The sequence below is a fragment of the Cnephaeus nilssonii genome (genome assembly GCF_951640355.1).
Source record: "Cnephaeus nilssonii genome assembly, chromosome: 4".
Classification (NCBI taxonomy): domain Eukaryota; kingdom Metazoa; phylum Chordata; class Mammalia; order Chiroptera; family Vespertilionidae; genus Cnephaeus; species Cnephaeus nilssonii.
The window spans coordinates 98,224,994-98,237,454 of record NC_137075.1 but is presented as its reverse complement, the minus strand read 5'-3'; the positions used below and the strand labels follow the sequence as shown (position 1 = coordinate 98,237,454).

Here is a 12,461-nt window from a genome sequence, read left to right as displayed (position 1 = left end):
TGCAGTTACCTGTGGTGAACATGGGTCTCAAAATACGAAATGGGAAATTTCAGAAATAACAGTTCATGGGTTTTAGATTGGTGCTGTTCTGAGTAGCGTGAAGACATCGCGTGCTCTTCTGTGCAGTCCTTCCTGGGCTGTGGATCTCCCCTCTGCCCAGTGCAGCCATGCTGTATTTGCTCTCCACCCTTGAGTCACTTAACCGCCTCGGCTATTAGACCCACTGTTGTGGTATCAGTTTTTGTGTTCAAGGAACCTTTATTTTACTTAATAATGGCCCCAAAGCACAAAAGTAGTAATGGGGCAAGCGAGGCATCCAGAAAGAAGCCATAAAGTGCTTCCTTTAAGTAAAAAGGCAAACATTAACTAATAAGGCATTTTATTATCTCACATCATCACAAGAAGGGTGAGTACAGTACAATATGATATTTTGAGAGAGAGACCACATTCACGTAACTCTTATTATAGTGTATTGTTATAATTGTTCTATTTTATTATTAGCTATTGTTGCTAATCTCTTACTGTGCTACTATCCGCAGTTTCAGACATCCACTGGGGGTCTTGGAACATATCCCTATGGAGGGGGGAGCTACTGTACTTTGGCCATGACTTTGCCTTTTCTTCTCCCTTTTCCTTCCTCCAGTTACATGGCCGAATATTCATTTTTCAAATCTCAAACATTATTTCTTCTAGGATGATACCTTTCTCCCCCATTCTCCTTCCAGAAAAGAGTTGATTCCCTTACTGTATGCTCCTTTTTCAATATGCTTCTCATATAGATAGGGTCTGCTTTTCTCATTATATGCCCTGTGGGGGCAGGAGCTGGCTCTATCATGTTTACCAATATATTTCTGAAGCCTGCCTTAGGACACAGTAGACACAAATGAATTCATCTGAAATTGAGTTGAATTAAAATTACTAACCAGAATATTATACATGTTCTTAGAGGGTCAGAAGGTGGATACATAGGTAAAGATATAAAGGGAAAAGAAACAGTTATCAGAATGATAGTAGGGGATCTGGGATTATATAGAATCATACATTTGTAGTATATAGGTGGTACTTGCATTTGAGATTAGTAAATTGAATGGGGAAAATGCAGTGCATTTATTAGAATACTTAAAATATAGGAGAAAGCAACCTTGTAATGTGATTTTCATTGTCAGAATAGCATCCTTGGCAATATATATATCCTTGTATTATTCTGATTGATACCTAGAGTAACATCTACATTTAACATTTCAGGTCTTCTCTTGGAAGATAACCCATCTATACGTGCCATATCATTGGGACATGGTCATATTTTAGTTGGCACAAAGAATGGTGAAATACTAGAAGTGGATAAAAGTGGCCCAATAACACTTCTGGTTCAGGTAATTTCAAATGTTAATATGCTTTTTATCCCTTAAGCTTTTGCACTCGGATGTCGAGTGTGACTCGACATGGTTAGCATTAGAATAAAGGAATCGAGAAAAAAGCAAGCGAGTGCAAAGGGTTAATATACAGTTGATACAATACCCAAGAGCTAAAGTTGATAGTGGTGAAAATGATGTTAAATTAATTAGAGAAATATTTGTTAATGTTACTATATATCAAAAAATTTACATTTAATTATAGCTAAATGCATAGCTTCAGTAAATAAACGTGCATGATATCATGGGGATAACAGCCAATATTTTAAGTAATTTGTTACTGTAAAACAAGCCAATGGAAAGAAAAAACAGTTTAGTTAATTTAACCCAGTGCATTTATTTCATATTTAATTTTATTTTTAAGGGCTCCATCCCCAGTAGGGGGCATGCAGGAGGCAGCCGATTGATTATTTTCTGTCATCATTGATGTATCTCTCTCCCTTCTTCTCTCTGAAAATAATAAAAACATTTTTTTAAATCCAGAAATAAAAAAATGTATGTGGTATAAATGTAAAATGAAACAGCAGGGAACGCTGTACTAATTTTTCACATGTACATTTTCAATATGTATTACGTTTTTTTCTGAAAAGTAGGGAGGGAAATAAATTGACATCGTAAAATACACTAAGTGAAGTAGACTTTACCCCAGCGATTTTCAACCTTTTTCATCTCATGGCACACATAAACTAATTACTAAAATTCTGTGGCACACCAAGAAATATATTTTTTGCCAATCTGACCAAAAAAAAGTATAATTTTGTTTCATTCACACAGGATAACTATTGTTGTGTTGGCTGTTGTCGTTTTTGTTTTATTTATTACTAGTAGCCCGTTTGCACGAAGATTCGTGCAATAGACCTTCATTCACCTGGCTGCCTGCACCAGTTTTCTGCTGGCACCGGGGACCCAGGCCTTGGCTGTGGCCACCGCCTTCTGCCTTCTTTCAGGGTCGGGGCTTGGCCCTGGGCGGTGGCCTTGGGCTCGGCTGGGCCACACCCAACATCCCTGCTAAGGATCGCAGGAGCCGACCCCCAGTGGTTTCCTGCGATCCGTGCAGGCTCCCTGCTGGTGCCCAAGGCCGGGAAAGCCTCGGGCGGAGGCTTTCCCGGCCTTGGGCTCCGCCACACCCCAATGTCCCTGCAATGGTTTCCTGGTGGGCGTGGTTGGTGGGCGTGGCTTGGATGGTGGGCGTGGCTTGGGCGTAGCAAAGGTGTGGTCAGTTTGCATATTTATCTATTATAAGGTAAGATTATTTGACAATCCAAGGGAAAAGAGGTCAGTGTCACCGACTAAATAGTCAGGTATTACATGTTCTAAAAATCCTTGCTGCGCACCGATTGAAAATCGCTTATTTACCCAAATGAAAAATCGCCCTCATGCAACTCTATATAGTAACACAAATTTTGGGTTTGCCTTTTACCCTTAAAAATAATTATGTTCTTTCTTAATACAGACTTTTTTTTCTCTAACCCTCACTTCACTCCTGTTACGATACCAAAGAGGAAACATAGATGAGAATATTGCACATACTTCAATGTTAATATACTATCCTGGTGTACCAAGGAGAATTTATAAGCAAATAATATATTTTATATTAAATTAACTGTCAAACTTTCATGTCTTATACTTTAATTTTAGTCACATAATATTCCATTGAAGTAAAGAGATGATGGCATCATGGTGTTCAACATGTTTATGATTTCTTGGAAAATAATAACATAAGTACACTTTCACAGGTGAATCTATAGATGGAACTACTAAAACACACAACCCACACATAATTTCATAATTATAAAATGACTCTCTAATATTTTTATACTTATTGTAGAGTTTAAGTTTTCAAATATATTCTTATGCATTAGGAACAAGATAAGGATACCAGTTCTCGCCATTATTGTTCAACTCTGTGTTGGGTTTTAGCCAGTTTAGTAAAACAAAACAATATAAAAAAAGGTATGTTAGAAACAACACTGTCAATATTTGCAGATATTATAACCCTATACATTGACTATTCAAGAGAATAAACTGAAAATTTAGTAGAACTTATTAAAAACTTATGTGCAAAATCAGCACATAAAAATCAATGTAGCCCTAACCGGCTTGGCTCAGTGGATAGAGTGTCGGACTGCGGACTGAGGGGTCCCGGGTTCGATTCCGGTCAAGAGCGTGTACCTTGGTTGCGGGCACATCCCCAGTGGGGGGTGTGTGGGAGGCAGCTGATCAATGTTTCTCTCTCATCCACATGTCTGACTCTCTATCCCTCTCCCTTCCTCTCTGTCAAAAATCAATAAAATATATTTTTTTAAAAATCAATGTAGTAGTTCTATATATTAGCAATAACCAGTTAGAAAATAACACAAAAAGGGTACTCATAAAGAAAACTATACAAATAATCAGGAATAAATACCAGTAAAAATATGCAAGGCCTGTATTAAGAAAAGTATACAATTTCACTAAAGACATAAAAGAACTGAATAAATTATAAATTCAAAATGATCATAATCTAAATCCTAATGAAATTTTTTACAAATTCTGAGACTTGAAAAGATATTTTAAAGTGGCCAAGAAATTTTTGAGAAACTCTTCATGCTAGAAATAAATGTAATATGAAACTGTAGTAATTAAAAGTGTAGCAGTGTATGTACACAACAGGAGTATTCATATGTCTATACCAAAAAGCATGAACAGCAGTATTAGTAGCAGCAGAATCCTGTGGATCAGTGTGGGAAGTATGCCTGTTAACAGTATCAAGTCCTGTAATCCATGAACATGGGATCTCTCCATTTACTTAGATCTTTAACTTTTTTCAACAGTGTTTTATAATTTTCAGTGTACAAGTCCCATAATTATTTTATTAAAGTGACTTATTTATTAGTTCTAGTAGTTTTTTAGTGGATTTTTTAGGATTTTCTGTACACAAGATTGTGTCATCTGCAAATAGAGATCGTTTTACTCCCCCCTTTTTAATTTGGATGCTTATTTCTTTTTCATGCCTAATTAGTTGACTGGACTCTCTGCACAATGTTGAATAGAAGTCACGAGAGCAGACATCCTTGTCGTGTTCCTAATTTTAGGGAGGAAGCCTCCAATCTTACACCATTAACTCCAGTGTTAACTGTGGATTTTTCGTAGATGCCCCTTGTCAGGTTGAGGAATTATTCTTTTCTTCCAAGTTTGTCTCATGTTTTCCTCCAAAGTATTTGTCAAATGCTTTTTCTCTATCAATTGAAATTATCATGTGGTTTTGGCTTTTTATTTTATTGATAATGATGTATTGCATTAATTGGTTTTCAGATTTTAAACCAACGTTGCATTCCTGGTATGAATTCCATTTGGTTGTGGTGTATAATTCTATAATGAAATTAGTTTGCCAGTATTTTATACGGGATATTGGCCTGTAGTTTTCTTGTAGTGTCTATCTGGTATTGGTATTCGGGTAATATCGGCTTCATACAATGATTGGGGGAGTGTTCTTTCCTCTGGTGGCCTCTTTCCCTGACCACCACCAGCCATTAAAGCTCTATTGTTTTCAACATTTCCCTGGAACATAAATTGCCCCACAGACTAAACCAGTTAAATCCAGGCTTCTTAAAAGGAACAGTTCCCTAGGTTAGCATGGGATTTTTGTTGTTGTTGTTTATTTTTTTACTTTTTAAGCAGTCTCCTCCCAGCTATCCCTGAGTTTTCCCTGCTTCTCTTGGACAAGCTAGCTGACTTTCGGTTTAGTCTGTATGTCCCTGGAGTCTGCCAGTTACATTTCATCCCCACCTGCTGCCTCCATCGTTTTTGAGACCACCTCTAGGCCAGAACTTTTCCACATTGGCACTAAATGAACTCGGTTCCTTTGAGAAGAGATTAGAAGCTCTTTTATGGCTTTCTTCTCACCCCAGTCAAAACCTCTATCCAAGGCTCTGGAGTTGAGGGCCAGGACAATGGAGTGCTCTTTCCTTTAGATTCTGAGTTCTTGGTGTGTGTGGGGGAGGGGGGAGCAGTAGCTTCAGGTCTTACTGGGTTGACACTGAGGTCTCAGTATGCTCAGGGGCACTGCAGCCGGCGTAGGGCAACATTTCAGAATGAGGGTGGGCGGAAGAGGGGCGATCCCACCTCTCAGCAGCACCTGCCAAGACTTTAGCATCAGTAGCAGGTACTGGGGGCAGGACGGGAAATGCTGACCTGCCCCTTCTGGGAAGATGCCTCTAACTGATCCCCGGTGAGTAGGAGGGGGACTTGGTTTCATCGGTCTGTTGTGGAGTTTTCACATCAGTGAGTTAGGAAGAGGGAGAAGAGGTGTGGGTCTCAGTTCAAATACTGCGGACACTCACTGTTCATTTAGAGTGTCTGAGTAAATGTGTCTTCACTTGTTGCTTTTCCTCGGAACTATTTCCAGAGACTTGAAATGTGTGGTGTAATTTTGTTATTGTTTTCACCACATTTACGGGTGAGGAGGTTGTGGAACTCCTTACTCTGTCATGCAGGCTGTCCCCGCTACGTGGCATTAGTTAACATTCCAGGGCAGCCAGTTTCTACTTCCTTCATCCAGTGAATGTTTTAGGATTCTAAGCTACTTTTCATAGTAGCTTGGTTGTATTGTAATTGTGGAGATAGAGTTGTTACAAAGGTGTTTTATAGTGTATTCCGAAGATAAAGAGAAAAGTTTTAGTAGACTTTTACTCATTATTCATTATTCTGTCCTTATCACATATTATCAAAGTTGTCTTTAGTTGTTTCCTAAATCCACATAGCTTTAGGTTAAATTTATCTTACCTCTGTTTTCTGTACAGGGACACATGGAAGGAGAAGTGTGGGGTTTGGCCACACATCCCTATCTGCCCATCTGTGCTACTGTCAGTGATGACAAGACCTTGAGAATATGGGATCTCTCCCCTAGCCACTGTATGCTGGCTGTCCGGAAACTGAAAAAGGGTAAGAGGCTCTCAGACTTGAACATAGAGTAAGTTATCACAATTTTTATAGCCCTCACAAACGTAAGAACGCAATGGTCAGTATGTTATAAAAGACTAAATATCCATTCTCTGTCCACTTGCTCATGATGCTGTATAAACAAAATTAATTATCTTATAAAGTCTTTGCTTTATGGGACCTCCTGTGCTCATGCCTATCCCATGCCAGTTTTCAGCTGGTTCATGTTGGAAGAAAGAATATAGGAAGAAACAGAAGCTAAACTTTCTACCCTTTATGACTGTGGAGTATGTGTAATTCAAAATTAAAAAATAAGAAAGAAGGCCTTAACTTAAAAAGGAGTAGCAGAGGGGGGAAATGGGACATATTTGTAATACTACCAACAATAAAAAATATATATATTTAAAAAAAAGTAGCAGAGTTGATGGCAGAATATTTTAGGGTGAAACAGAACTGAGCACATTTGTAGGAGGCAAATGAGGCTGGCCTATCCGGGTAGAGAGACAGATGGTTCAGTTTCTATCAGCTGAGGATCGATGAGGATATACAGAGCGCTTATAGCATGAGGATAATTGTAGGCGGAACGCTGGTTGAAAAAGTTGGAAATTGTGAGAAATGTGATAGAATCAGTAGATGAAGGGCAGGATCTGTCTAGCTGTGCTAAGGGCCTGCTGAAGTTATGTAACATGTAACATGAATTTGTAATTCAGTCATTGAATTTACTTTTACTTCCTTCTACTAACTTAAAAGTGACAGAGTCTATCCTCTTCGTCTAGGGTTACTGTTAACTATTTGACATGTATCCTTAACAAAATCTGAAGTTAATCACAATCTCTAGAACGCTTGAACTCCGGCCACTGTACTTGCTTTTTTTTAAAGTTATTGATGTGTAGCCTTTTCATTCTCTGGTGGTTTGTTTGTTTGTTGGCAAGAATTAGAATTACCAAATATTTCAGTGGTTCTGTACTTGAATTATAAGTGTGAAAAGTTAAAATGGATTCCAAAACCACAGTCACACGTCTGTATACACAGAAAAACCATGCTACCAAATATTATTTTCTTCACAGGGCCCTAGGAAGTCCTGATTAGTCAAATTTGGAACATACTTGGTTTTAACACCCATCAGATTTTCTTTTTCTTTTTTTAAATGAAGTATAATTGACATATAGCATTATGTTAGTTTTGGATATACAGTGATTGGATATTTGTATATAATGTAAAATGATCACAATAAATCTAGTTAACATATACATCACCATACAGAGTTACAAAATTTTTTTTATTGTGCTGAGAATGTTTAAAGTCTGTTCTCTCAGTAATTTTCAAATATGGAATACAGTGTTATTAATGGTAGTCACCATGCTGTACATTACACCCCATGGCTTATTTTATAACTGGAAGTTTGTACCTTTTGACTTCCTTCACCCATTTTGCCCACCCCCAATTTCTCTGTATCTAGGAGCTTTGGGTTTGTTGTTTGTTTGTTGTAGATTTCACATATAAGGGAGATCATATGGTATTTGGATTTCTCTGTCTCACTTACTTTAGTATTAGTAGCACAATGCCTTCAAGGTTCATCCATGTTGTTGTAAATGGCAAGATTTCACTCTTTTTTTATGGCCATTTAAATAATAGCTCATTGTGTGTGTGTGTGTGAGAGAGAGAGAGAGAAAGAGAGAGAGAGAGAGAGAGAGAGAGAGAGAGAGAGAGAGAGAGAGAGAGAGAAATACATTTTCTTTATCCATTCACCCATCAGTGGACCCTTTGGTGGTTTTCATATCTTGACTATTGTAAATAATGCTGCAGTGAATAGAGGAGGACATATATATTTTTGAGTTAGTGTTTTTGCTTTTTTCAGATAAATACTCAGGAATGGAATTGCTGAATTATATGGTAGTTTTACTTTTTTTTTTTTTTTTAGGATTTCTGGCTTTTTTAATCCACTTCAATTAGATATTATTGTTTTATGCAGTTTACTTAGGTTATCTATGCTTATACATTTCTTTGTTCACCTTTTCTTCTTATATCTCAGACTTTTTTCTTGTATTATTTTCTTTCTTCCTAAAATACAGACTTAGAGTTCTTTAATAAAGATTTGTTGGAAATTCCTTCAGCTTACTTTGTCCAAATCAGTGGCATAGTAAGAACAGACTGGTGGGAGTGGTCTATTCTGGCAGCTGAAGTATTTTATCACTGACGTCACAATTCTTAAAAAGCAAACACTTTTTATTCAGTTTTATTATTGTTGTTTTAAATTCTCAGTAGGCAGTGCATTGCCACTCAGGGTGGATTATTGCCACCATCCTGCCCTTAGTATGCTACAATCTGATCATGTTTTGATTTTTTACTTTCATTCTTAAATGTTAATTTAACCGCTTCTGGAGTTCTTAGTTGAGAGTTATTATTCCTCTGGTTTTTACTGTCTCTTTTACTTTGTTCTATAGTTCTGTAATTTAATAAAATCATGCATGTATGTATTTTATTTTAATATATTCTGTTTAGGATTTGGCATGCTTCCTAACTCTGTGAATTTATGTCTTGTATAAGTCCTGAAGAATTGTCTGCCAGAAGTACTGGTTCCTTTTAGGACTGGATTTTATATTAGACTAGAGGCCAGTGCACGAAATTCGTGCACTGGTAGTGTCCCTAGCAGCTGCCAGCTGCCAGCCGCCAGCCGGGTACTCCCTCCCTTACCCCGGCCAGCCCCTCCCCCTGGTCAAACTTCCGGATGAACTCCCGATTGAGGGGACAATTTGCATACTATGCTTTTATTATATAGGATTGCAGAGGAGAGTCATGATTCTGTTTTTTTGTTTTTACATATTCTTCTATAACCACGTTTTAAAAGTGTTTGTCATCATTGATTCAAGAGGAAATCAGGTGTATTTTTATAACTGCAAAGGGATATATATGGTTTTATACTGGTTGAGTTAATTCTAACAAAATTACTGAAGTTATACTGGTTTAAATATTATAAAACACAGTTATTGCTTTCAAACATTCAGAATACAAATGCAATTTTCTTTTATAAATGAATATATAGGATTTATGGTCCTGAGGCTTAACATTTTATTTAAAAAGTCATTATAGTTAATGTAGACTATCTTATGAGAATTTTGCCAAACAAATAATTCAATTTTATAGTAACTATTATAGAATAACCAGAAGTATGAATATGCAGCATGAATAATGTCCATATTCTTGATGTCTGTAAATACTTTCTAAATATTTGCCAACCTTTTACATGTGTATGAATAATGGTGTATTTGAAAGTTCCTGTTAGAAATTTTTATCCCTTGGCTTCAGCTGTTAATTATAATCAAACCTGCATTTTTAATAGACTTTTTATTTTTTATTTCTTCACTATTATGTCTTGGCTAATTTTATATTTTCTTTCTGGCTCTCTGTGTAGTGTTCTGGAAATTTTCTTAAGATCTTTACTAGTATTCTAGCTCTGAAAACTTTTTTATAGCACCTTCTGTTTGACCTACCCATTCTGCATTTAATTCTGATCATTCTCATTTTTAGGACTTATGTGTGTTTTCATATTTGCCTTAGATTTTTTATATTATTTCTTATTTATTTTTTATATTTCTTCTTTATGCCTTTAATCTTATCTAATCAGATAAAAAATCTAAAATGTAGTTATTTGTCCAGCCAGTCTCCTTCAGTGCTCGAATGTGAACCCATGAACCTGGAGGTCAGGACGCATGCCCAGGTTTTGGGCTCGATCCCCACTAGGTGGCGTGCAGGAGGCAGCCTATCGATGATTCTCTCTCCCTCTCCTTCCCTCTCTTTGAAATCAATAAAAACATGTATTTAAAAATCTAAATTATTTGACAGCCTTGCAGATCTGACCACGCTGTGTTTTTCTTTCTGCTACTTTGAGGTTATTTTCCTGCTGACCCCATCCTGGCAATCCATTTTCTTGTGTGCTTGAAAAATTGGATTTTAAGTTCATGCTTGTTTGGCTTTCTTTACCTGTGGGAATCCTCTGAGGTCTGAATTGAAGGTGTGTTCTTCTGGAGATTTTGCATTTTCTTCTACCACGTGCCTGGGGTGCTGCCATCCAGAACTAATAATAATTAATTTCTTTGATTGGAATTGTTTAGATCAGTGGTCGGCAAACTCATTAGCCAACAGAGCCAAATATCAACAGTACAACGATTGAAATTTCTTTTGAAAGCCAAATTTTTTAAACTTAAACTTCTTCTAACTCCACTTCTTCAAAATAGACTCGCCCAGGCCGTGGTATTTTGTGGAAGAGCCACACTCAAAGGGCCAAAGAGCCGCATGTGGCTCGCGAGCCGTTGTTTGCCGAGCACTGGCTTAGATCATGTGAATATTATAGCTTCAAATCTGCAATCTACACAAGCCACCCCTGTTTGTGAATTCTCAAGTATGATTTTTCAACTCCTCTAGCACCCAGGCCAGGGTAGACACATCTATGTCTTTCTTTTCTGCCAGGCACATTTTTTTAAGTCTATTCTTCCCTTGAGATGGGATTGTATTTCTGGAGCAAAATGAAAATACAGGTATCTGGAGGATATTTTTTGACACAAAATAATTTATGTTATTAAATATTGGTATTTTATTTCTTAGGGCATTTACAAATCAAAAGAAAAGTTATGAAAGTAAAAATTGGTGAAACTAAATAGTGTATTTAAATACAAAATTTGTAAACATAAATAATCAAGTTAACCCAGTTCTAAATTTCCTCTTTCATCTTCATATAACATGATCTCTTGTGTGATAGCTTTGAGGAGGACATTTTTTAATAACTTTTTTTTATAGGGACTACAGGTATATAGTCCTTTTGTTGATAGCAAGCTATGTTTCAAAGAAAGCATTTCCAATCCTCTTTGTCTTTAGATATGTGATTTATGGAAGGAAACTCTAATTCATTATTACTATGTCTAATATGGGTTGAATTGTGTTCCCCAAAAGATATGTGGGAGTCCCAACCCCCAGTGCCTGTGAATGTGACCTTATTTGGAAATAGAGTCTTTGCAGATGTAGTCAGGGTAAGAGGAGGTGATACTGGATTAGCATGGGCTCTAAATCCAGTGACTGTGTCCTTGTAAGAGGGCTACATGAAGACATAGGGACACAGACACACAAGAAGAATGCGATGCAGTGACAGGCAGAAACTGAAGTGTGAGGCATCTACTAGTGTAAGCCAAAGGGCACCAATGATTGTCGGCAAACTCCAGAAGCTAGGAAGAGGCAAGAAAGGATCTTTCCTAGAGCTTCCAGAGGGGCCGTGGCCCTGCCAACACCTTGGCTGGGGTACCCCGTTCTAGCCTCCAGAACTGTGAGAGAATAGACTTGTGTTGTTTTAAGCCGCTCAGTTTGTGGTAGTTTTGTATGGCATCCCTAGGAAACCAGTGTTCCACTTAAAAAGTCATTGGACTAGAGTAAGAATTATTCTCAGCCGAAACTTTGCGTAGTTGACTTTTCTCTATAAAACTTGAGAGAAGTAAGAAACTACCAGGTGTACCGGTTTATAATGCGGATTTTTTTTCAATAGATGGAGTTACACATATGTTGATGAATATGCGATTTGATATGCTGTTTTATTGTATAGACAGCAAGCTTCAAAACTTCATATGTCAAATTTTCTGAAGGTGTTAACATCATAGATATTTTTATGCTTAAAAATGTCAAATTTCGTGCCAAAAAAAGAGCATTGAGTTTTAATTCATTGCTTAATTTTGAAGAAAAATGCTGCAGCAAGTTTAAATTCATTGCTTTATTTTGAAGAAAAGTGTTGCTGAAAGTTATCGTATACTTCGGGAATCTTATGGTGAACATGCTCCATCTCAAGATACTTGTGAACTCTGGTTTCAACGCTTTAAAAGTGATGATTTTGATTTGAAAGACAAAGAGCATCCAGGTCAACCGAAAAAAGTTTGAAGACCAATAATTACAAGCATTATTGGATGAACATGGGTGTCAAACTCAAAAACAACTTGCAGAAAGATTAAATGTTGCTCAGCAAACAATTTCTGATCATTTACAAGCAACAGGAAAGATTTTAAAGGGAGGAAAATGGGTGCCACATCAACTGAACGAAAGACAAATGGAAAAAAGAAAAGTCATCAGTAAAATATTGCTTCAACGGCACAA

The 12,461-nt window shown here is 37.1% G+C and overlaps 1 protein-coding gene across 9 annotated transcripts in view; it reads left to right on the top strand.

The window, feature by feature from the left end:
• EML5 (EMAP like 5) overlaps positions 1 to 12,461 on the top strand; it is a 104,558-nt gene that overhangs the window by 44,833 nt on the left and 47,264 nt on the right. For all 9 annotated transcript variants that reach the window (XM_079769178.1, XM_079769177.1, XM_079769179.1 and 6 more), the window contains 2 exons: positions 1,246 to 1,373; positions 6,194 to 6,335. In XM_079769178.1, the coding sequence (XP_079625304.1) occupies positions 1,246 to 1,373; positions 6,194 to 6,335 (270 nt within the window). The remainder of the gene's footprint in view (positions 1 to 1,245; positions 1,374 to 6,193; positions 6,336 to 12,461) is intronic.